This window comes from Protopterus annectens, chromosome 13.part0 (assembly GCF_019279795.1).
Source record: "Protopterus annectens isolate FY-2018-M chromosome 13.part0, PAN1.0, whole genome shotgun sequence".
Lineage (NCBI taxonomy): Eukaryota > Metazoa > Chordata > Ceratodontiformes > Protopteridae > Protopterus > Protopterus annectens.
The window spans coordinates 648,233,073-648,260,147 of record NC_056747.1 but is presented as its reverse complement, the minus strand read 5'-3'; the positions used below and the strand labels follow the sequence as shown (position 1 = coordinate 648,260,147).

The following is a 27,075-nucleotide window of genomic DNA, read 5'->3' as shown; positions in this document are numbered from 1 at the left end:
TTCAGTGTTGTATACCTGCATTTCTTCATTTCTATTGTTTCTTTCTGGTATTACCTACCTTGTTGAGTTGTGATTCTACCGCTTTTAGTTGACTTTCATTATATCAACAAGTAAGCTGCACTGACAAATAATATTTATATTTATGCATGTATGTATCTATCTATTGATTGTTCATTTATTTGTTTTTGTAGGTGTGTGAACAGGATGAATTGTGATGTAGTTGTATGTATGCAGTACAACACAGTAACTTTGTTCTGATCCTTTTCTGTTTTAGTTGAAAAGACTCTTAAGGAAATTAACAACAACAATAACAACAACAATAAGAACGAGATGGAAAACATCATGGGTATGAATATAAGCTTGCATACCTTTGTCAGAAATTTGATAATTAAAAATAAAGTTACTTAAAATATTAGAGGTCAAGGAAAACAGCACTCTTAATTAACTGGAGTACGACAGAGTTTCATTACTAATGTTTGTCACATGGTAAATACAAGGAAATACTGTGTACTAACTTAACATTTGCATATAATTATTCAGTAAAATTCACTTTCATCTGTATAAAAAAGTCTTATCTTTGGGACTGTTTATATAATTTGCAAAGTCATAATGTAATTACAAATCTGATGTAAAATAATTACAAGTCCAAATTGTGTAGTTGACAAATGTTTGCTTGATGATTTATTTCCTTAACTTTTATTGCTTAGAAATCATGTGTCCAGGGAGAAACCAAAACAAGATGTCAGAAGTTGTGTTAATTAATTAATAATTCTTAAACTATAATTTTAGGAGGAAAATGAAGAAACAGCATTATTATCATAGTAACATTAGCTGGAATTCAGAAACATCTCTTATATGTTTGAGTAATAACAAATTATCACAGTGGCAGAGCGGCTGAAGCTGGTTAACAATGTGATAGGAGTGAATTAGCCTGAGGAGATGAACTTATTAAAGAATGTTCTAGAGAAAACTCATAGGTCACGTAAAGAATGGCATTGTGTGATGACAGTCAAATGACCTTAGAAGCCCAGTAGTCTGCAGATAGCATGCTTGCCACAATGCTTGTTCACATGCCTAATAACTCACAAATTATGAGAACAGCTGAGAGCCTTATAAGGGCTTCACAGCAAACCCCCTACCCATTTATTGACGTGAGAAGGAAACGTGTATAGGACAGTCAGAAAGAGGGTGAGCAAGTAGAGCAAAATACAGAAGGACAAGAGGAAGAAAAGAGTGGGATGAGGGTGGGGAAGAAGGGATATATCTTTCTGTTGAACAGATGCCGATTTTTTTCCCAGTAATATAGAAGAGATGTTTAGGAAGGAGAAGGTGTGGGTAGTAAAGAGGGTGTAGGGGTGATAGCAGGAACAGACAAGCAAACACAAAACACAGACAAAGACCAACAGAGGAGATGCTGATAAAATGGGGACTGCAGTGGAGATGCACAGACAGAGGAGGGAAATTGGTGTTGATTGTGATTGGATCACACACTGGGGAGAGCAATGAAACACAGGAAAGGAGGACACCATCCATAGGGATAGTGAGGGGTGACACATGATGTTTTTGCTGCCTAGTACCATACCCATCTGTGGGATCCTCATAGTCACAGAAGAAAGTGCTCCATGTGGCCAATATGTTTGTCAAGACAGTGGTCCAGCAACATCATCAACACCTCCTCCAACTCATGCCAGGGTACATACTGTAACCTTTCGGGGGTGTCTCCAGTTGGATATCCAACACCCCCACTGGTGACAGACCATTGGAGGCCACTGTAAAACACTCCAGGTTATCTCCCCCTGGGTGACCTATGACACCCTGCAAAGAGGCAGGCCTGGAGGCAGTTAGAAACCAAGCAGGGGGCAGTAGAGCAGGTTAATGGTGAGGTGACTCACACGTCATAAAACACATAAATAGAAAGAAACAAAACAAAAACAACAAATAAATGCAAAAGAAGGACAATGATTGAGAGAGTGAGTGAGACATAACAGGGAAAACAGTATTTCTGGGTAGCACTGTTAGACATAAGTGTACCTGCAGGAATAAACAATTGTGAGGCATGCAGTGCAAATATAGAAAATACATCTGCCAGATTGAAGCAAACTGTTGCAGGCAAAGTGCCACAAGAGACACTTACATGTTTGAGTAATAGCAAATTAGCACAGTGGAAGTAGCGCAGAGCTACAGTGTGATAGGAGTGAATAGCATGATGGAGATGAACTTATTAAAGAATGCGCTAGAGAAAATCCATAGGTCACGTAAATAATGGCATTGTGTGATGACAGTCAGCTGCTCCAGACCAGCAACCTGTGGGGGTGGCCTGTGCCTCTGGATGGGTCAGTTGTTGCTAAATTTGATTTTAGTTTGTTCTGTAAGGTGATGGACTGTACTATGGCACCTCATGTGGTCATCCCCTACAGCTGGGTCCTAAACATATTCCTCACAATGCCACTCCCCCACCATTAGCTTCTTTATATCCTCTCCTGTGATGGCAGTACTCTGCTGTATCTGTCTATGTACCAACATGTTATGCAGCATTGCACACATGACAACATATATTGCTGAATCCTTTCATAGCATACCACAGCATATCACCAGAGGTGTCTAAGCAGTGGAAGTAGGCCTTCATCACTCTGGACACAGAGTTGATGTGAGGCTACAGTGATGCAGTTATGCATTCTCTGCCATGGTCTGCAAAGCTCTCAACCTCTTAGCACAAAAACTCTGGACAGTGCCAAAAAAAATGGGTGTACAAAGCCCAAAAATAGGGACACATTTTAAATATTGCTCTTATAAACTTAGGAAATTGCTAGAATAGAAGATTTTGTGTTATCATGCATTTTCTGAAGGATATGAAATCTGAAACTCAAATGACTGTCATTGTTTAGTGAATTCTCACTGTTTTGCCACAAATATCCAGAAAATCACAAATTTTATGAGGAAAAGACCAAAAATATGAGGCAAAAATCTGAACATTCTGCTAAAATCTATATGTTTGAGAGGTCTGATGGCCTGAGTTTTGTATGGCTGTCATTAGCCTTGAATCAATGTTATATCTGGCATCAACAGTAAGATATCCCTGAGAGAAATCATTCCCACAAATTGGTGGAATAAGTCATATGTGTGCCAGGTGCAGGAAATGTGGACACTGGGTAGCGCACTGTCACTTTGTATAATATACCCTGTGCATTGAAGGCCATTGGAATCCCTTATGATTGCTCTATCATTATCCCTGTGTCCCCTGTCAGGCCATGATGAAAATATGGGTCCAGTTAATGACACCAGGTATCGCAGGGAATTGTTTTATAGTATTGTTTCCCTCTTCTGAGGTATGTGGAAACCACATATGTTTCTCCACATGCTGTAGCATGGCATTGAGAAATTGGTGTAGTATCTGTGAGGAATGTGTTTGAGATACACCCACTATGCCCCTTGTTCATAGCAGGAAGGTCCCCATAGCAAGGATTGTTATTGCTGCACATACACAGGTGTACCGGCTTCTGTATAGCCTTTTTGCCCACATGGTAGGGGTTCATTATTTCCATATCGTGAAAGGGTTGGAATGTTTGGCACTGTCAGGTCCTTCATTGGTGCAGACGGAAACAACTTACACCTTCACAGCTACTGGCTGAAAAGAAGGCCTCAAACATGTACATTTCTGCTAAACCTACTGCTTCCACTAATATTGTAGAGTGGTCTCTGTATCCATTTCCCAAGTTTTTATAGAGTACAGTTACACTGGTGGTTGCATCTCATCAATCTGTTTTATATGTTTGAATTGCTGTGCCATATTGTTTACTCTTATTTGCCCTGCCACGTTGACATTGTTTACCCTTATTTGCTTTTCCATTGGCCTCTTTATCCTAGTGTTGCTCACTCCAGTTTCTTCATATGTTCATTTGCATACCCTGCTGGCCATGGTATGTCATGGCCTTACGTAATACACTAAGTCTCAGTATTTTCCTCACCCTGCACACCACTGCTCATCACGCAGTTTTGCCTTACACATTGCTATATTTGTTTCTGAATCCCAGCCATAGTGTTACTACTATATAATTTACTAGGGCAAAAAGTAGCAAGAATGAAATGGATTTATAAAGTCATACACATCCTACACAACACAGTGCATCATGTTTCAGAACAGATATTTGTATTCAATTCTGTTTAATTTCAGCTTTGGTTTGCAGGCCTTTACCTCACACGTTGCTTTTAAAGAGCTATGCAAAACAGTATTACTGCACAGACTTTTATTATTTTCTTTTTGGTTTCATTTACCACTGCTGACTTCATGTACTGCCATTATAACCACAAATCTATTGCTCAGTTATCACTGTACACCTTGCACCCAGTATCGTTTTCTGGGAATGGGGATAGACGTTTCCAATGGGGAGCTGTCTCAGTGGCATCCTATACTGAGATGCCATGCAGTAGGGTGTTATTCTGTAGTCCTGTAGCACCAGCCATCATACTGAAGGGAAAGAGATTTTTGCATGCTGTCTAAGTATTCAAGTCGCCGGCATGCAGTTTTTCAAAAAGAACATATAATCTGGCTGCTGCTACACAGACATAACCTTAAGGAAAGCATATGCGACTCTGAGCTACTACTGAAGGTCTGCTATTCCAAGGACTAGACTCCATCCCTTATTGCAGCACAGCCTTCTAGTGAACTCCATCTGTACCCGCTTCTCAAGAAATAAGATTCCTATGCAGTTAATCTACCTAAAGTCATTGATGGTGAAGACAGGTATATTGTCCCTGTACCAGTGGGCTGGCGTGACTGTATGGTACTATATATATTAGACTTTACAAAACATCACCATAAAATAAAGCTGCTAAACATCCTAGTAGCTGTATTTGAAATGTTGTCTGAAATGAAGCACTAATAATGTAGCAATAATACCATACACAGGTCATGAGTAAAAAATGTGGATCCATAGGGCAAGAGTAAGAGGGGGAGAGTGATGCTTAGCATAAGTGTATAACAGGAGAAGGTGTTTTTAAATTTAAAGAGTAATGAAGTTATTATAATTTAAAAATGAGAAAAAGAGAGTTTCAATTTGGTGTGGTACCTGTGAGGAATATGTTTGGGATACACCCACTGTGTCCCCTTTTGAGAGAGATGATGGAGAACATATTGACACTAGAAATGATTTATGAGAACAAGCAGGTGGAATTGGGATATCAGCTATAACTGTATCTGAATAACTGATAAGAAGTAGGCAGTCAGAGAACATGTCCTCTGCTAAGTAAAGGTGTTGTCAGTGATAAAGGCAAGAGTATTATATTTACATACTTACTTGGTTTTGCACAGAACACTTGATTAATTAAACCAGTGTTGTTCAGTGTTGGTGTTGTTGCAATGCAATGCATGTGTTTGCAATCATTGGTCATCAGTATTCATCCTCAGGATGGTTGTGGATAATTATATCCTGGTATTGCCATATAAAGCAGGAAGAATAAGGTTGCTAGGGGCAGGAAACATAAGTCAATGTTAATAATAGTGAATATGATAATAATACTAAAACCAAAACAAGGTCATGGGAACATGGTTTATAAGTAGTACTGCATTTATTATAGAAAAAAAAAAATACATTAACTTTCTCATATAATAAAAACACCAAAAAATGTTAAAAAAATCCTTCTATAATATGTAATCATTTCTGATGCCAGAATCTTCACGGAGGAGGCTGTATCCCTTAAACATCCCGACTTTAGTCACTAATTCCCCAAAGGGGTGCAAAAAATACCTAGAAAATGTATACCTGTGCAATAACTCATTGTTTCTTGTTCAGGTTTCCTTGATCTTTTAAGTACTGTACAGGAGGTGCTCGTTTGTTGTCAGGTAAAGAGTGACTGGACAGTCCAAAAGGAGTTTTGATAGAATAGCATTTAGGCTCAGTGCCAGAACATACCCTTTTAGCACTGGTAATGTTAAGATGGCTAAAGGTAAGAGAACAGAGCAGGTGAAGATACTAGGCAGCACATTGTGTATGGCCGCAATGGAATCAAGGTGATGGCCTCCATGAGATCAGTGTTGCAGTAGCCATAACTGTATAGGATGTATATTGCCAAGGATATCAAATGTCTGTCAGTCTGCAGAGGTCCAGGCTGCTTTATCATGCACCTTGCATCTACCCTTATCATGAGGATTAGTGCTGGTATAAGAAGGAGGTAGGGGCATGATAAAACTTAGAACTTTATTGCTGTATGCACACTTATGCAGATTGTCAGCTCAGTGGTGTTGGTATTGACAGCTGGCTTCAGCTACATCTTCAAGCAGATAAATATCCCCATTGAGAAACTCTTCTTTTACTCTGCAAAAATTAGTTTATTATTTTTTTTTTAAATCTTATGTTTGTCAGAAAGGGCAAATGTTGCCATAGGTTCATAGGCTAGTACTAGGCTAACTGCTCTTGCGAGCCATTTTAAGCCTAGCCAGTTATCCTCTGTGAGATTCAAACCCTGTACCTTGTGTTTGTAAGGCAAACACCTTAACCATTAGGCCACCCTCCCAACCTGCTAGGTAAATTCCTACAAGAATGCTAATACCAGCCTTGTTTTTATTATTTTTGCATTGGTGAACAGAAGAATGTCAGGTCCTGTCAAATTTGTCTTTCTTTTACTCTTAATACAGTAAGGAGTAGGCTGAACTTATTAAAGATCTTTCTTGAAAACAAGTGCCTCAGAGACGTGGCATATGTGTCGTTTACTTTGCATTTCCATTACAGGGCCACTTTCTTCAGCAGAAAACAAAAACAAATAGCTGGCTGAAGAGGCTAGCAAAGGTCCCCGGAGGTCTCCGTATTTCTGTGGCTTGAGACTGATGGCTCTGCTGACGTGTTTACTCATTCCTCAGATGATCTGCATCTCATGGTCCCTCTGGCATGTACCCATGGATGTCTTTAGTGCCCAAGAGCATTATACGTCCTTTCAGACCATACCTCAGGCATACGTTATGGGGAAGGGACAGCCATCTTTTATACTTTCTGAGGGTGACATTTGAACATGCCCTTAGTTTTGTTAGTATATAAGGCAGGTACTTTAGTACTTTCACTTTCTAAATATTGTTTCATTGCTTTAGTCCTTTTATATACAAAATTAGGACCAAAACTAACTCAGTCTGGATTACCCATTAGAATCTTCCACTTGTCAATAATCACATTCCTGATGCTCAAATTATCGACTATCATTTGCAAAACAAAACTGTTCTTATAATTATTGTTTGCTACATTAAACACTTTAGTAAGCTTACCTGTCAACAAAATGGGGGGAAAATACTATTTCCTTTTTTTTATAATTTCATTTGCAGTGGCTTCCAATCTGCTTCACTGAAACAAAACATATCAATCAATTTGTGAATACCATCTAAAAATGTCTGTTCCTCCATTGTCAGCATCGAAAGCCTAATTCTCTGTCCACAAGGTACATTATTTTTAATAAAACTATGATGAGCACTGGTATAATGTAAATAATTATTAGAAAAAAAAGTTTTTCTAAAAATCTTACTTAAAGGTCTGAAATTATCAAAATCACAAGTAACAAAAACATCCAAATATAGTATGCTATGACCTGCTTGTCTTAAAACAAAAATAAAAAAACTCAGCACTACCATTAAACTGTCTTCCGTAGAACCATCAGTGACAAAAAAAATCAATCATCCGCAAATCTCTTACATGTGATGGTTTTGGATGGTATATTTTGATGAAGTCCTGCTTTGGATGAAAGCATTTACTGAATGGAATAAAGTGGTTTCCTTCATCGGTGGCACTCTTTTTATTCGCATGATCATTTATTTTAGTTTTAAACATCATTTTATATTTCCATATATAGAAAGAATGCTTTTGTCAATGACTGTTTGCATTATAAAAGAAAGCACTTCCAATTTATGAAAATGAACATCATCTGGACTAACAATTCATTTAACTAGACTTACCAACTGGAGCAAAGCTTTTAATAAAGAAACTGATTTTTGAATTAAGTTATTTGTTGATAGACAGTATAAACCCACTTATTCAAACCAGCATACTCTATACATTACCCATTTTAATAAAAAGATATAAAATTCAAAACAATCCAGTAGAACCAAAATACAAATATGCTTTTATATGTAATTTTGAAAAAATATCAGTGTAATTATAAAATGTGTAGGATTACCTTCTGCTTTCCCTACTATTTGTTATTAAGCTTACTCTGCATTATCTTATTATACTAGAAAAAATATTTTAACCTTTTTCTTTTTTGTGTATTCTTTTTTTCATGTTGATGTATAGAGTTTTTGTTCCTGAGCTTCCACTGAAAAGAGGATTTGCTTTTGTTGAATAAGGCAGGCTATCCTGGTAAATAAATAATTTAGCTATGACTGTAGATAACTATAACATATGTAACATATTAGCTGAGAAGTGGAAAGTCAGAGCTTGTGGATATCGTGGGACAAAACCCCAGTTTTGTTTACAAGAAATGCACTAGTTTAAAAAAATATTTAGCAAAAAGGCAATGTCATCTTGTTTCTAACAAAGAAAGGGGGTCATATAAGTGTTGGAATTGTTCTACTTATAGGTACATTTGGATGGTCCATTTAAAGTGCTACCCCATTTATGAAAGACCACTTATGGACCTTCATGGTTTAATTATAATTCCCAAGGAACTGTGTATACAGCATTGGGTTCATTCTGTGAATTTTTTTTTTTTTGCTGGGATAACAACAAGAAAATTGTATAAGCATTAAAAGAATATTATTATGCTATTAAAACAAAAAATGAAAACAGTGCTTTACTTAAACATACTGTAACTTGCACTTCAGAGAAAAAGTTTGTTTCACATTTTAGATCAGGTACATTTAGATTTACAAGGAGGAGGTTTTAAGAACAGGTTGGAGTCTAAGACCTTATATCAACTCAGACTGCAGGCTGATAAAAGCTTGGGACTTTATGAAGTTATAAACTAAATGAAGTTATTAACATCAAATGTTTTTAAGGGAAAGGTCCCTTAAAAAGTATTGATGAAATATTAAATGTTTCATGCTTTAAACATAATGTATGCTATTTTATGTTAGAGATGCTGATTTCCGTGAGGATGGTTATGGTTTATTTGTACATAGTTGTTAAACTGTCACTTGATTAAGTCATGTGATCTTTGAGTCAGTATAAATTGAATGGTTTTATGTACATCTTTAATCTGATGAAATGTGTTTTCAATGAAGGATAAAAATTATATTTTTACATGAAAAGTTAACATCCGATCTTGCCTTAGTGTTTTTAATATGTTTTGTTAAATCACATCAGTGGAACCAATAGTTTTACTTTATGAACCCTCTTTCCTCTGCTGTCATCCAAGGCTTTTCTGCTCACTTTACATCTCACAGATGCCTAGCTATGCATTCCTATTCAGAAAAATGCATTCTTTGTCTTGGGATTGCGCTTTCAGTTTACATTTTTATCTTCAGTCTCTCACCCCTTCAAGAGTCATCATAAAGTGCCTTCTCCCTGTAATAGCCTTCTGCAGACTTCAAGGCATTCACATTTATTCCTTCTTGGATGATTGCATCATTGTAGCTTTCTCTGTTCAAGACACTCTGGCATCTTTCCACTTTACCATGTTATCTATTGAGCAACCTGGGCTTCAAACTAAACTTGGAAAAGTTATACTTAACCCCCTGTCTTTCTTCCCCTAGAGAAAGTATCTGCTTACCAACTCTTGTGGATTCTGAGTTATGTGGCCTTGTCCATTCTTGTGGTTTGCCAGACTTCACATGAGGAAAATTTAGTGGTTCATCAAATCCATTTGGGCCTAGCATCTGCATCCTCTAACCTTCTCAATCCCTGTCCACAGTTTAATCAAGAATGAATTCAACTGGTAGGACAATCAAACCCACTTTCTCCCCTTATTCCTTCTTATTCAGTCATTATAGATACTTCAGACTTTATATGGAGGGAGTGTCTCAAAGTATCAAGGTCCAGGGCATATTAGGAACCTCATTTCAGACACAAGAAGGAAATGATGGTCTTAATAAAAGCTCTCATTCTGGATTGCTGTTACTGATAACAGACAAAACCACAGCAGAACAGCTATAATTGCCTGGGAATTGGCAATTCCGCATAATCTAACTATTTAGGCAACATACATTCCATCAAAGGAGAAAACAACAGCAGCCTCTTTCAGTAGATCCAGGACAGACCCTTATAAGTGGATACTACTCCCATTGTCCATCCATTGGAAACTCCCTAAGTAGATCTCTTTGCTTTCTATATCTTAGACATCCACAGACAAATAATATTTTCCTTGGACAAGAAGACTACACATTTTAGAAAAAATAACCATCTTTTTTTTTCTTTTGACGGTAGGAAAATGTCAGCTAGTATTTAAGAAAACCATTTCTAGATGACTGTCTTGTGCTATTCAGTTTTTCTACTCAAAACATGGCAAAAATCCCTGCTCCATATGTTAATTCACTCTCTACTAGAGCTCTCGATCTATTCTAGAGGCAGTGTCTTTGTCCTTAGTGCACAGTCTCACTAAACGCTACAAGCTTGACTCACTTTCCAGAGCTAAGAAAGGGTTTGCTAGAGCTATTCTCCAGAGACTCCTAGATTCTGTCCCTTCTGCTTCCCGTCTTTCTACCTGAACTTTGACAATTGCCCATACAGTTATGACTACTGCAACTATGATCTAATGAAGAACCTAATACAGTTGTGTAAGTTAATTTACAATAGCAGTATATGTTTGAATAGGTCGTTGTTGCAGTACTAGCATCTTGCAGCCATTTAACCATTTTTTCCTGCACTTCCCCCATCTGAAGTTGGATATCCTACTCACTCTTTTGACTTGGCATTGCATTATTACTTTAGAACCTTAGGCTTCACTCTTGTCATTTAGGACAAGAAATCTCTATGTTTTGGCATGCCTGGATGTCCCTCTTATACTAGAGTGTATTATCCTGATAAGGGAGGATGTACAGTGAGTGAGGAAGGAGCCTGAAGCTCTGTAGACTGATTGGACATCTAGTATCATTGGCAGGATATGTCCCATACTGTCATGGTCTTTTTGAACATCTACTTTTACGGTAAGTTAATTTGCACAGCTGCACTTTATCATAGAAATAATTGAGCTTTTTATTTTATTAATATAGTGCATGTCTTTTCACAGTAAAACCTGACAGTATTTCCATTAACAACAACAATAACAACAACAACGTCAATAACAGTCGCAGAAGAGAGCAGAATATTATGGGTAAGCAAAGTACTGCCAGTAGGTATTGTCACTGCTGAGTCTTTATGACCTTATAGAGTTCATAGGCTAAAAACAGCTATATTAAAATACAAGTATATGCTGTTTTTGTTCAGTTTTGAAATACATAATTATATATTTCAAAGAAAATGGATGGTTTGTATTGCAAAGTCAGAAAAATATGGACTCTCCTTGAGAGGGTATCCTACTGTTGTCACAGTTCTGAACCTTTTCATTGCTGCAGCCTTTGTACCTAAATGTACTTTTAGCCTTTGCAGTTCAGGCTTGAAGTATGACAATTAGATGTGCATTTTATTTATGGACCAATATTGCCTAGTACCCATGTCTTGCAATGCAAATCACGTCTGCTTTTTTTCTCTCAAATAGAAGAAAGACTGGAGGTTGTTTTTGTTCTCGATGGTTCTGATAGCATCAAGTCTAATGAATTTGAAATGGCCAAGAATTTCATAACTAATGTAATGACAAGACTTTCAGAGGCAAGTCCCGATGTAAGTAATTTAAAGATTATTTTCCTGTCATTGTTTCATTGTTGCCACAAAATGTTATTTGTCTTAGGCTGTGCCATAACAAATAGTGTAGTGATGTCAGTCATTGCAGCTGATTCTAGAACTTCTGTTGGCCATTTGTGACCTCCACATTCTCTGTGGACGCAACATGCTTCAGTATATCTCAGTAAGGCTAAAAATATGAAGGGAATGGTGTAGGATAAGGAAAAAAGCAGCCAAAGTATTAGACATATTATGGTCATTTTAATTTGTAAACTGGTTATGACCAACTCTCAACAATCACCTCAGTTTAGAACCAGCCAAGGATATTTGGTCTACTGAATTAATTTGGTCAGAGTTACATAGAATGCAGGCTGAGGTCATGGAAATAGTGATGATGGCAAACACTGGACCATAGCATTGTGTTTGCATAGCTATCAGAATGTTACAGTGGTAAGAGTGTAGGATGGCACTTTTTTTAGTTAATTCAATTTTAAGAAAGAGCTAGTGCTCTTTAGTCCCTCACTCTATATCTTAGCGCAAAAAAAGGGTCACTGTGGGGGTTAAGGGGGGGGGTGCCACCCCCCTTACAAAGTGAACTAAGATATATCTGGCTGGCTGTCTACCTACTTCTCTATCTGCCTATCTGCCCTGTATGTCTGTCTGTCTGCCTGTCTATCTGTTTGTCTACCTTACTAAGAATAATGCTGGACTGTGTTGGGGAAGAATCCATCTGTTTGCTGACTTTCTAGATGTCTATCTATCCACTTATCTGTCTTAATTAAAAAAAATACCCAGTGAAATACCTGGGTAAAAGAAACAAAAAAGAAAAGAAAAAAATAGTTTCTTTGCAATAGTACTCCATGTGGAATCACATAACTGCACAGAAAAAATATATATATATATATATATATATATATATATATATATATATATATATATATGCTGAGGGAACATATCATCTGTATACTGAAGCTACAGTTACATGAAGTCCACTATTTTCCATTTATGTGATGGGAACATACTCACTCCTTTCACAGAATTGCATCTGTTAATTCTCAAAGCAAAATTCTTCATTGCAGAAGGTATACTTTAGTCTTAGAAAAGGTTCTTCCATTAGCGACTGGATAGTCCCTTACTAATCATAATAGGCTTCAGGTTCTATTAAACAAAATCTTTAGAGCTGTGTTTCTATTTTTATTTATTTGTATTTGTTAACAAGAGTACATCACTAGTTAACTGAATTGCTCACAGTCAGACAGAAGGTAAATGGAGGTTGAGGGACTCAAACCCTGGAGAACAGGAAACAGCTGCTTAACAGCTCATAGTCTTAATTCTACAAGTTGAAAGATTATGTCACCATAACTGTACCACCCTTCACCAATGCAAATGTTTTGACCATTATATTAAGAGTTGACACAGTCATTTGCTTGTTAATCTGTAAAGTTCTCTACCTTAGGCACTATTCCACCATGGTCACATTCTCAGAATTAGTCCACCTGCAGCCTCTAGTCAACAGATACCACTTGAGTCACTCGACTGCATCCTGACTGCTTCTTCGAATGCTTTAACAAATCAATTCTCTTTTTGGGGATCTAAGGTATAGAACTTGCTTCAGGTCCCTACCAACATCTCAGTGACTTCGGCCCAAGCTTATCAGCCACCACCTCACAGGTAGTGCATGCAGCTGCATGAACAAATCACCTGTCTCTGCTTAGTTAAGCATGGCATGCAGCTTTCTCCCTTGTGGGAAATTTTATAACTGGTGCATGCCTGCAAGTTCAATTTATATCTCTTTGTGGTTCTATTTGTATTACTGCAACAATGTATACATACAGATGTGTTCTTTTCTTTACTGTACACTACTGCAATCTTCTCTATAAATACTGCATTCTGTTATCTTGATTTTCTATGTAACATTATCTTAGCTAAAAATGGACCCTGAGTCCATTCTCCCTCCCTTAAATAATATAAATAAAACCAGACTGAAGAATGTAGCTACTTCAGGATCAGTTACATTAATCACTGGCTTACACTGCCAATTGCATTCATTAGAACTAAAGTGGCCTCTCCAGATGCTCCATCAGCTCATCTGCTTGTTTTTCACCTGACATTTGCTAAAAGGTTTAACAGACAGTGTTTTGATGTGTAGTGTGCTGCATTTCTGGGTCCAAGTGGGTTGTTTATAGATATAATTTACTTATTTTATTTATTTTACATTTGTTAACTGGGGGTGTCTGACTGAGCCGAAAAGGCCCTTTTTCAGCCGAGGCCCGGGGAGAAAAAGCTCCACAAAGACAAATTACAGATACATTTAGTTATTTAGACATGATCAGTATACACACAAATTACAAAAGACATGTTTTTACAGTGGTATGCAGCACATCAACAGTTACAGTGGAGAGAACAAACAAAAAAATATTAATTTAAAAATAAAGGTAATGAATAGATTTGTGGTGTACAGCTGAAATTTGGAACATAGGTAGAATACATACATAGTACACAGGTACAGTACATACATTGTAGATTAGCCAGTGTTTGTGAGTAAGACTGAAAACTATTATCAAGTACTGTAGGTTTAGTTATGTGTACCTTATCCGCTTTCACTAGCCTGGGGAGCAATCATGGCACTGCCAATTTTGCTTGAGATGTTGCCTGATGAGGTCTTTAAAGGAGGCTTTGAACAATGTGTTTTGAATGCTATTGGGGACAGAGTTACATTTTTTTAGCCACTGAACTACTATATAGTGCATCTCCAAAGCTATTGTAGCTGTTGGTGACTTCTAGTAGTAGTCTGCTTGATGATCTAAGAGGCCTTTTGGCTGAGTGATGTTGTACTTAGTTTTTGAGGGCAGGACACTTATTGGGAGAGGTACTAGATCGAATGACAGAGGCAGAGCTGATTGTAGGTTAGGAGGTTGGGCAGTTCAAGCCAGTGGAGCTGTCTCAAAGCAGTACAGTGATGAGTTCTATATGAGCAATTTGCTGCAAAGTGGGCAATTCTGTTATAGCAGGCTTCCATTTTGCTTAGTTCAGTTTTGTTGAGATTAGTCAGAATGGGAGATGCATAGAGTACGGTGGATAGAAGTTGGGAGCGAGCAATGGCTGATCTTGTGTTGTTGGTAAGAAATGGTTTGATATGGTAGAGTGATCCCAGTTTGGCATGTACTTTAATAGTTAAGTTGAGATGACTATCAAATTTTAGGTGGGAGTCTATGGTTATTCCCAATAGCTTAACCTGTGCCACTGGAGTGATTGGAGTAGCATTTGTGGAGTAGATAGTGAATTGACTGTTATCAGTGTTTTTGTTAGAACTGGTTATAATCATAATCTGAGTTTTCTTTGGATTGAGCATAAATTGGGCTTTGGTAGGGTAGTTTTCAACATCAGAGAATGCTAGTTGAGTTGTTTGCAGGAGGGTGGGAATGTTTTGTGCAGCACAGATTAAGGTAGTGTCATCTGCATACTGAATGATAGATGCATGCTGTGTGGAGGTATGGAGGTCATTTGTGAAGATTGTGAATAGTAGGGGTCCTAAGATAGAACCCTGTGGGACTCCTATAGTTATGGACAGCTGAGGAGAGAAAGAATTTTCCCATTTCACAGCTTGGTACCTGTCAGTTAAGTTGCTTTGGAACCAGGTAAGAGTGGAATTTGATAGGTGATATTGGTTTAGTTTGTTTAGCAGGATTTGGTGCGAGACTGTGTCAAATGCTTTGGACATATCCAAATAAAAGAGTTGACACCTGCAGGCCTTCATTTTTGAGACTGTTTACTGTGTCTGTGAAACAGAAGAGGGCTGTAGTGGTACTATGGGCAGGTCTGAAACCTTGCTGAGTAGGTGACAGGATGTTGCTGTCTAGGAGATATTTTAGCACCTGGGTATGGATGCATTTTTTCTAGGATTTTGGCCAGGGGGGAGAGTAAAGAATGGGTCTGTAGTTATTAAGTTCAGTGGAGGTCCCGCCTTTATGTATGGGTGTAACATTGGATATTTTCCAGAGTTTGGGCACATAGTTTTCAACAACTGATCTGTTTATGAGAGTGGAGATTGGGATAGCAATAGCATCTGCTGTGAGTTTCAAGAAATAGCTGGGAAGTAGGTTGGCTGCTGTTGATGAGGTTTTTAGTTTGGAGAGCATGCTTTTGATTGAAGTGGTGGAAACTGTTTTGAGGGTAAAGCTTGTATTAGTTTTATTTGTGTTGGGGGGGATGGTGAGGAAGGAACTGTCCTGTGAAACTAAGGATAGAACTGAGTTCACAAAATGGGAGTTGAATTGTCTTTCGATGGGAACTTTAGTGTCAGGGTTGGTTGGTTTGGGGGATAGCCTTTTGGATGGGTTTTAGTAGCTGGTTTACATTTTTCCAACATTTTTGGGGGTTGTGTTGGTATTTAGTTTGTAATGTCGTGTAGTAGGATTTTTTTGTCCAGCCTAATGCATTTTTTTGCATGGTTGCGCAGTTCTTGGTACTTAGTTAGACTTTGTGTTTCTTTGTTTGTTTGATAGTAAAGCCAGGCAGTGTCTCTGGACTTGAGGATTTGTTTGGTTTCTTTACAGAGCCAGGGTTTGTAGAGGTTCTAACCTTGATTTTGCGCAATGGTGCGACAGTGTCTAGGTCTTGTGGAAATGTTTTGTTGAAATATGCTACAGCCTGGTCAAGTGGGAGGGTTTTTAGGGGGGGTCCAGTCACAGTTACAGAGTAAAGTATTGAGGACCTCAGGAGAGAATTTTCTTGCATTTCTAGTGGATATATAGTTAGTGGTTTTGCATATGCTTATTCTACTATGTATAAGGTATATTATGTTGTGGTCACTTAAGGTGTCTGGGAGACTGCCTGCGTGGGGGTACAATGTAGGGTTGTTAGTTAGGACCCAGTCAAGGATGGATTCCCTTTTAGATTTTTTATCACATCTAGTTGGAATTTGGACTAGCTGCTGGTTAATACAAACTTGATTAAGTTAAAACTCAAACACAACTTTGTAGAAATGTTCTTGGAATTGTCTTACCACAGCTTTAGAACAGGTGAAAACACTATACCTTCAAATAGTACATGCAATAGTAAGTTAGTATAACCAGCAAAGGGAATCAAAGAGGATATTGTACAAAATAATGACTTCTTCATAATTCTCAGTTCTTACATTTCCTAAATGTAAAATTGTAGCCATCAGAACCAAGAATGAAAATGTGGAAAAGCTGCTAACAGCATTAACTGTGACTTGCAAAATGTTTTGTGTGCTGGAACAAGTGATTCACTATTATTTGTCATAGATATTTGCTTAACAATCTTAAAATGTTCATGTATGATTCATGACAAACCCAGCTATTGTGGAGCAAGGGACACTTTGGAAGCAAACTGAGGAAATAACTCTTGAAATAAGATACTAGTGAGATACCCTATGATGAAAGGCATTACAGTGAAGAGTGTACTTTAGCTGTTCAGGCATCCCTTTCAGGTAAAGCAGCAGGGCCTGAAGGGATGAAAATTCCACACGTCTGCAACTACTGCTCTGTTCAGTTTTACAGCAGGAGAAATATTGATATGATTGTACTTCACTTCCTTTGCATCAGTTAAAAACCTCTAACTTCATAATTGCAGTAAAGGATGTCATGCCAAAAGCCCTTTACAATGTATATAACTTCCATATTATTTTTGCACAGTTGCTATAACTTTTGAAATGTAATGCCCCCTTTGGCATGTATCTGTTCAGACACATCTCTGGAATGCCCAGAGAGATACCTTAATAAAAGGATACAAGGCCTAAACAGCATGTCCTTCATGGACCAACTCAAAGCCTTGTCACTACACTTATATCTTACAGACTGCTAAGAGGTGACCTGTGTCTGGCATAGAAAGCATCCCCCAACCCATTACTGATGGATTTAATGCACAACAGAAAGTCAAATGTCATCAGAAGTACTCAGTCAAGGGATCTGAACATCTTCTTCAACATCAACAGAACAGTTTGGAGGGATAGGTACATCTATGGATGGGAAACAGAAAATGTACCCTATAACTTGCCCCAGTACTACTATTAGAGTGAGTCACCTCCTAAATGCTTTCTCCCATGCATGGGTCCCCTCAAATTATCTATGACAGTAACCTAGTTATTCTAATTAGAGGTAATTATGGACCCTGGGATAGGTCAGGTCAATCTATAACCAAATAGTGTATGTTATTTTGAGCACAAAAAGGGACACTGGCTTGGCTTAAAATGGCCTGCAAGGGCAGCTAGCCTATTACTTCTCTATGAATCCATGACTTTATAAAATAAGTATGCAAGTAATGGTACATATTCAATTAAATATACAGTGTTTAAGGGTACATATCACAGAGATGATGCATGCAACATCAAATTCAAAACATTGTTTCTGAATTGTTGATTACTGATGAATGGATGTTCTTAACAAAAGCAGAAACACTAGATAATAAACATGCAATTATGCTATTTTGAATGCTAAAAACTTTACATTGCTTCATTTTTCAAAGTGAAAAGTAAAAAAAGTGATGCTTTTCAGGGGATTTTGCCTCCACAGCTCCATGTATGACTATGCCCCACATAATCCTCCTAACTAAATATACTAAATGTAATGTCATACTTAGCGGAATTGAAATGTTTGGTCATGTTGAAAAAAAAAACACAAAAAGCATTTCAATTATGGCACATTATATTTAGTTAAAAGGTTGTGTGCATATGGGGGAAATCTCTCTGCAAAGTGATATTTTAATGTTACCATTTATTTTTACTTTAATTCCTTAGTTTGTAAGATGGAAATTGTTAAGTTTAAATCAAATTGTTAAGCTTACATGACGCCCGTGGCCTGGCCCAACAATCAAGGAGCCTCACTCCTCACCACTAACACCAGACAGGGCATCTCATATATGAGGAAAGGATAACAAATACACACAGTAAAAGTGCAATTTCCCTTAAGAGCACACAGAGATCAGAGTCAGTCCGGGGCTGGTCACTCCCTTGCTCCCCAGGTCCCCAATAAGACTCCCCACTGGCACAGCTATAGGGTCCAGATCTTGGCCTAGCTGGGCAAGCTAAAATCTCCAGCACCCTCTCTGTCCAATTAGTGCTTCATTTTCCTGCCCAAGTAGCTGACACACACACTTTGAGATAAGAGTTTACACAACTATACAGACACTTCTGGGGAAGGCTGGCACAGGTTCTCCAGCTGTGCCCCTTTTACCCAGACTATATGGTAGTACCAGCTGCCACCTCCCAGCTAATGATTATCAGCTACTCAAAGGCCCTTAAAGGGTGTCCAGTTATTACTGTGCAATATTATTATCCAATTGGTAAGTGTGACTAATCAGTCAGGACTTATTTGGAGTGACTTTGACAGTAAACTCTATAAATATGCAATGTACTCCAGAGCTTAACTTATCTCTACACAAACTAGCCACAGTTAAAAGGTTTTAAAAATATTTAATAATAAATAATTAAAACCACAAGACAATACTTTCTACTACACAGTCAGTGCTAACCAAGAGAGTTCAGAGATCACACAGAAATACTTAAAATAAATCAGTAGTACAGTTCTGACATCACAGAAAAACACTTAGTCTAAACTTTCTAATTCTATCTCTAAAAGAAAACACAAGTCAAAGATAACTTACATAAGACAACAGGCAGAGTGCTGATAAGTTGGAAATCAAGACAAAAATGCTTAATGATCTCTGGTTCTCTCTGTTTAAATTGAAACTGTGGTTCTGCTAAAACATTCCATCATCTTTTACACTTTCCTGGTGTTCCCAGGCTGACAGAAACTGCATTTACATTCTTTTACACTTAGAGCAATAAAGGACATTCCACATGTAAATTCTGGTCATTAACTTTAGCCTTAAAACAATAGGTGGGAAGCCTTCATCTAGCCGGACTGGAGCCGACTTGTAAACATCAAAGGCAGTCATGAAATAATTTTAATTTCAAAGGATCAACAAGAAATGCTTGACTTAGCTTTCTTTACTTGCCATGTTGTTTTAAGTTCAACATTTTTTTTCATTTAAGACAACAAGCCTGTGATTCACATTCATATTTACAAATGATAGAATTATGTACCAAATTCTATTTGACTAGGCTGGCAGCCTTCACCCATCTCTACCAGTCTTCACAGCTTAAATCAAATTTATGCAACTTATCAGTTTTCCTTTAATGTTTTGTTTTAATAAGCAATACCTTGGGATGCATGAGTAGTGTATATTTATTGACTGAATGTCCCACAGTTTGTACATGATCTTAATTTTGTAGCTATTCATAGAAGTGACTAACTGTCATGTAGGAAGTTCCCTCTCTGCAGTTGCTCATGTTGACTGTACTTTGCTCAAGTTCAAAATATGCTATACCATCTCATTAATAAATACATTTATTTACCTGGATTTTCAAGTTTTAAAATGTGAGGGCTATGGTGATACATCAAAGGTGCACATCAAAAATACAGACTCCATCAGGCTTAGGTCAAGGTTGATGATGCTCTAGATGACTATAAATTTATGGAAGGCATTTGTCTTCTATGCTGCAATTAACATTAGTGTGCTTAGTTTGGGGGATCATTAGCATAGATATTTAACACATAGTACAGTACATACACAATGGATCACATCCACATTTCTTAAGTTACTTACACAATGGAGCAACCCCATGCACCTGACTTTGCTTCATTTTTTACAGAACTTTATGAATTGTTCTAGTCTTTGGTATCTGGGTATACTGTATAATATACCTGCACCACTGTGTACCAGGATTTATGAATAGAGCCCAAACAACTCCGTGACATAGATGAATAAAGCCCTAACTATGTCACAGGTGACCTGAGTTTGAATAGCAGCTCAGGTGCCTGTAGAAGCTGGTGGGGGTCATGGATGATAGTGAATGACCACTGTCAGTTCATCCATCTAGGTTCGGGGGGGAGTGACTCTGACTCACCACATGGGTGGCAACAAATGATAACACTAGGTATCTGTCGAGACTGTGTAATTTAAGCAGAGGGGAATGAAGCATGCAAGAAGCATGCTTCCCTTTGGAGTGTAAATATAGTGCAGCAGGGAGGAGCCACTGGGGAGGGGTTTCTCTGTCAGGGGCAAGTGTAGGCCACCCTGAAGGAGCAGCAAGCTAGTGTGCTGCTGACTACCTGACTGCCGGCCATAAGCAGATGAGCTTTTGGGGGATTCCTGGACAAGAATAAAGGGGCAGTAGTCACCCCTCCTTGGAATTCCTGGCTCCCACAACCATGGATTGAATGGGCAAATTTGTTGCAGTTTTTTTTATTAATAGAAACCTTCTTCATTACAGCTTTACTAACACAGTGAGAAGTTGTTTGCTCTACATTTCTTTAACCCTGAGTTGTTGAAAGGTGCTTTTAAAAGTTAGTTTTGTGATTTATTAGTGCACTTAATATAAGTAAACCTGGAAAGCAATTCATTAAGATTCACTTATTTGAGTCCTTATCACTGTTCCGTTTTTGCAGTAGTAACTACAGATACTCTTCTGACATCCATTTTGGATGGAATGAAAAATGAACCTTAAAATAGGCATTACTGTTCTTGCATTATGCTGAACTGACACTTCATAAAAGATGTTTAAAATTTCAGTGTTACATGCATCAAAGTTTTTATATTTCAGAAAATTATGCAATAAAGAAAAGTGTGTCTCATAGCTGACAGTGACCTTCCAGTTTTACTACTGGTAATGGGCTTGGAACATGAGCTTTGTTTGCACAGCAAGTTTTAATGTAAAGGGTATGCCTGGTAAAAAACAGAGTGCCTAATATGGCACAAAATTCATCTGCGGTATCTGAATCCTTCAAGAGCCACCATTTCTTTCCCCTGCTAGCTGTGGCTCTTAAAAAAGGGTGCAGTTAACAAGAAGAACAGAAAGAAAAACACAAATTAAACAAGTAACAGTGTCAGTTACAGAGACCTACCTTTTCCTTTGCTTTCACTAAATGATGCTCTTAGAAAGCTGTGGTTAGCAAGCAAGATAAATAAATAAATGCAATTATCTTACTCAAATAACTTTGACAACAGTTACAAGGGGAGTACCTTTTCCCTTCATGAACTGCGACTGAGATAGCCATGAGTAGTGGGTGACAAAAAACAAATAATTACAACAATCTAGAGCAATATGTGTGTCTGTGTCAGTGTGTGTGTATATGTGCGCGTTTGTGTGTGTGTATAAAAATATAACATATATATATATATATATATATATATATATATATGTGTGTGCAAGATGTGGTCTGGATAAGATTTTTGTGTGTATGTGAGATGTTATTTATATGTCATTTTTTTTGTTTGTGTTTGTGTGTGATTTTCTGTATATGTGTGAGAGACTGGGGGGGATTCCAACCCGTGCAGTAACCCTTTCCAATTCAGAGACTGCCCCACAGCAGTGATTTTCCATGGCATTGCAGTGGGCAGTCTTGCTAGTGACCCATTAGAATAATGAGGTATTTGGCAGCAGTATCTAATGTGTGCACATGGTTAGCAAGTGTATGAAGGGACTGTGGTGACTCTGTGTGTGTGTGCGTGTGTGCGTGTGCGTGCACCCGTTTGTGTGCCTACTTGGATGGTCACAATAAAGGAGTTAGTTGGGGTATCTAGAGTTTGTGTGTGTGTGTGTGTGTGTGTGTGTGTGTGTGTGTGTAAGGTTGAGTGGGTTTATGAGGCCCTTTGCATGTGTGTCTTGTTGAGTGGATGTATCTGTGTGTGTGGATGTGTGTGTGAAAGTGTATGGGGGTGCCAGTGCCAAAGCAATGTGTGGGCCACCTGAGGTAATTACTACCACAAAGTGCTTTTTGTACTGGAGGTAACAAGGAGAGATTCAGACATGTGCGTATTAGCTGATAATGAGGTCTTTCACATTGTGGCAAAATATCTGAATCACATTGTCTGCAATCTCATGAAATGATCTAAAGTGATGGCACTTTAAGAGGCTGAATGGTCATTTTTCTGAATTTTACCCTAAGTGTCACTTCTGCATCTGTCTATGTTAAATAAAATCAAGAATTCAATACACAGGAGGTTCAGATTCAAAAGTTTACTAGTGTACAGAATTTTGTCTGACATGAAACAGGAAGCACACAATTTTATATAGGTTTAAAATTCAAGCTATGCCCACCTTACTGACGTGATATGTCACAGGGCATCTACATCACTTTAGCTTACAGTCTTTTATTCATTAAATCTGCTGATGCTGTATATTTTAAAAAACTTTTCCTCTGGTTACCTTGCTATCCAGCTGGTCAGCTTTCTGTAACGTTACTTGTACAAGGTTTCATATCAGTTCGAATACAATAGAAGATTCATTCTTTTAATACTCTTTGTTCTCTGTTACACTTTCTCACACCGTGCTATCTCAATAATACATATACAAGGTCAAAATCATCCCAGCAGGAAAGAGCAGAAGATTTCATTATTTCACATATTTAATTTCCTGACCCAGCAGATAATCACTTGTGAAAAGCATAAACATTAAAACTTGCTAAGCTAGCATTCTGCCAGGGTCGAAGGTCAGCTTTGCTTCAAGCCACACTGCAGTTTCAAAACTACTTTACATTTAAGCATGAATTAATCCTGTCTACTATATGATTAATAGAATAAAATGCATTATATACTACTTTGCTTTTAAACTGGCATTTCTCATGTATTCAAATACACATTTTTCTAACATTTTCACCCCTATTAATACTTTTTATTCTATTTTGAAGTATGCATAGTGTCATTTCATCTCCCAACTTCTTCCACTTAGGATTTTCAGCTAGGTGAGTCATTCAATCTATACTTCAGAAAAAATGTCATCTGAGATCAATCTTTCAATCTCAATATCTTGGTACAAAGTTTCAATAACAGATACATCAATAAAATCTCTGATTAATCTTTTCATGCAGGGAATTCCACAGCAAACACATGCTCCTATTAGGAGTATACCCACACAAATGGCATTCAGAATATTCATTAGGATGGAACCCCACCCCCGAAATAGATTCTGGAAAAAGTCTGTCAGTGGGTTTGGGCCTGGTTCAGTCATGGCTGATACTTGCTGAATTACCTCTAGGTGATTATTGATTTCATGCCTTTTATCTGGTACAGCATTCTTCTTTGATACCACCTCTAGGGTGAAGTCAAGAGCCATTCGATTTCAGTTCTCATTGCATTCAATTCATCAGTCACCAGTTCTAGGGCAGAAAAAGTTGCATTACTCATTAGTTTTGACAACTTCCTCAGCTCCCAGATCGATTTGACTGCTCCATAGGCTGGGAATATTCCTGCCCAGGATATAACACTGTCACTCAAGTCCATATGAATCAATTTGCTTTTATCTTTCACAGCATTATGATCTTTCCAGCCAGCTTCGATCTTTCCGACTGGATTCACAGGTTTTTCAACTGGACCTTCAGGTTTTTGAGCTGCTTCTCTGTATCTTACCCAAAGGTAATTCTGCAGTATGTCTTATTGCGGAACCAAATAACCCAAAAACAACTGCTGGACCAATTCTCAGGTAACCATTTATATGCCTTTTCCTACATATAAAATAACAGTTTTCTACTTTAGTACTAATACGCATCAGCCCTGCAGGAAACATTTTCTGATCTATAACTGACAATTGTTTAAACAAAACTGGACTTTTTTGAATGTCATTCATAGTTGTTTTCAATGAGTTCAAGTCATAATTAGTATTGCAAAAGTATTGCCATTACCATTCTTAATATAACATTATGGTTACATTACAATTGCTCCAGCCCACCTGGAGGGTATCATTTTATAAAATTTTTGTGTGACAGGTAAAAATAAAGCTATTTTGTCCTGTGATCTCACAGTTCCTGTCGAAAAGTAAATTCTCCCAAGTCTCATTTATCCCCAAAGGGACAGCGGACATTATCAGTCCTCCATATGCTGTTGGTATGGCTGTACAAACCCAGCAATTTGAAATGTTCATAGTCTCTGCATATACACGTTTCATGGCTAGGTGTGTGTTAAAATTTGGATGCCAGTCTATAGACGTTTCATCACGCCTTCCCACTTTCACTTGTGTGGTTGTGTGTAGGATAAACCACAACAAGAGGAAAATTGTCACAATTACAGTCAATAAATGTACACTCAACAAAATGATTATGCAACATCTCTGGGGTTGATCTAAATTTCTATTCTCTTTGTTTTGGCCCATCTGGGTCGGGTGGTGTATCAGTCACAAAGTTTTTATCAAGTTGAAAGTTCTTTACGGTTTACAATGTGTCAAATGAACCCAGCCACTCTAACTGCAGTATTGCCAACAGAACCTGGTATGGTCCCTCCCACTTTGTTCTTCCTTTTCATCACTTTCAGGGGCCAAACTGCTTCCACCGGTCTGGTCTGTTCCTTATCTGAAAAGAGTTAAACTGCAAAACAGATTTATTTGTTAACAGTTTAATGAACTGTCAGCCTCTTGCTCTGCAGGCATGAGAGCTTTCCACTGAGGCACATAATATGCTCTCCCAAAAACCATTTCAAAGTCAAACCCTTTACATTTGGAACAGTCCTGCTGACTGTGGGTGGTAGGCACAATGGTTCTTTTCTCCCAAGTTGGTGGATTGTCTGGTTCACGAAATGTGTGCCGTTGTCACTATAAATCCTTTCGAATGCCAAATCTTTCTTTTATCAGGGCTTCACTGTTGCTGCATCTGGGTTTTGGTTGGAAAAGCTTCTACCCATTTGGAAAACATGTCTACAATAACTAAACAAAACTTTTTCCCTTCACATTTATTCAATTCAAATCCATACAAATGGTATGGGGAAAACTTCCTTGCTTGGTTTTAAATGCTCCTTGTGCATGGTGCTTGTTACAAGTATGACAAGCTGCACAAAATTTTGTGTATAATTTGTGAATCCATATGTTTGGAATATTAGGTTTACTAACTGTACCATCCCATTCTCAAAAATTGCACCTCGTTTTACCCATTTTTTTTCTGCTTTTGTAGTAAGCATCTGCATTGTTTTTAACATGTCTAAATCTAAAATCTCAGAGGGTTGTAATTCTGCTTGTTTTGCAGCTGCATGAAATCTTATCCTCAAATAGCTACTTTGGTAGGTAACTGAATAGATTCCAATAATTCCAAAATAAATATGATTAATAGGTTTTCCACTAGATGTTATCATTCCTCTATTTTCCATTGTTGTGCAAATACATCATACTGACTATCAGTATATATGTTCGAGCTTCTAAAATTTCAGTGTCTGTAACTGGATCTAACTGTGATGAATAACAGGCTCTTATATATCAAGTCAAATATTCTACCTTCATTGGATATTACATATCCTAGATATCTAACTTGTTTTGCACTGTTGCTGGGTGGGGTATTGAGTATAATTATACCTTTTACCCTGAAATGTAAAATTCAGTTTTGTTTTAAAGTCGTGCGCTCCTGGAGTCACACAGAATTTGACTCCCTTCCCTCCACCATGTCTAGCGTATTTCAAGTAAGTTGTAGCCCCTGTTTCGATGGTGGTCTATCATATGCTTAGAATGAAGCTACTAATAGGTGCAATGCAACCTTGTCTTTTTTTTCTGTTGTGATGCATTTAAATGCAAGTCCAGTCTGATCTAGGTTTCCATTTAGTCTTCACATTTCTCCCCCTCCCCCAGAGAACTCAAGCTATTTCAAGTGACCCTTGAGAAATGCCGCTTGAGAGGGTTAGGTCTATCTGGGTGTACCTCACCCTATTCCCTGTCTTGAGAGCCCATCTGCATTGGCATTGCTACTCCCACTGCAGTGCTGCACTGACATATCATATGCTTGCAACCCCAGGCTCCATCGTAGCAACTTGGCATTTTGCTGGCTGGCTCTGTTTAACCATGTTAGGGGGTTGTGATCTGTCATAACAGTGAATTTCCTTCCATACAGATAAGGCTGCAGTTTTTGCAGTGCCCACACTATGGCTAGACATTCCTTTTCTACAGCTGCATAATATTCCTCCCTGGGTTGGAGCCTACGACTGAGATAAACCACTGGGTGCTCTTCCCCCTCTGAAGAAATCTGGCTAAGTATAGCCCCCCACCCCATGGTGTGAAGCATCCACCTGCGCAACAAATTCTCTGCTGTAATCTGGACTGGCTAACACAGGGGGTCCTCCCAAGGCTTCTTTAAGCTTATGGAATGCCTGCTTACATGCTGGAGTCCACACTACCTTATCTGGCCTGTTCTTCCTTGTCAGGTCTGTGAGGGGAGCAGCTATGATACTATAACTGGGGACGAACTTTCTATTGTACCCTGCTGTCCCTAAAAATGTCCTCACCTACTTTTTAGTAACAGGTGCAGGCCATGCCTGAATGGCTTCCACTTTGACAGGTTCTGGCCTTATCTTACCA

General features: G+C 38.1%; 1 protein-coding gene across 1 annotated transcript in view; it reads left to right on the top strand.

Moving 5' to 3' along the window:
* The window catches only part of ITGAE (integrin subunit alpha E), a 1,198,231-nt gene that overhangs the window by 316,692 nt on the left and 854,464 nt on the right, over positions 1 to 27,075 (top strand). The window contains exons 6-8 of the mRNA XM_044054873.1: positions 275 to 346; positions 11,140 to 11,223; positions 11,608 to 11,729. Of these exons, the coding sequence (XP_043910808.1) occupies positions 275 to 346; positions 11,140 to 11,223; positions 11,608 to 11,729 (278 nt within the window). The remainder of the gene's footprint in view (positions 1 to 274; positions 347 to 11,139; positions 11,224 to 11,607; positions 11,730 to 27,075) is intronic.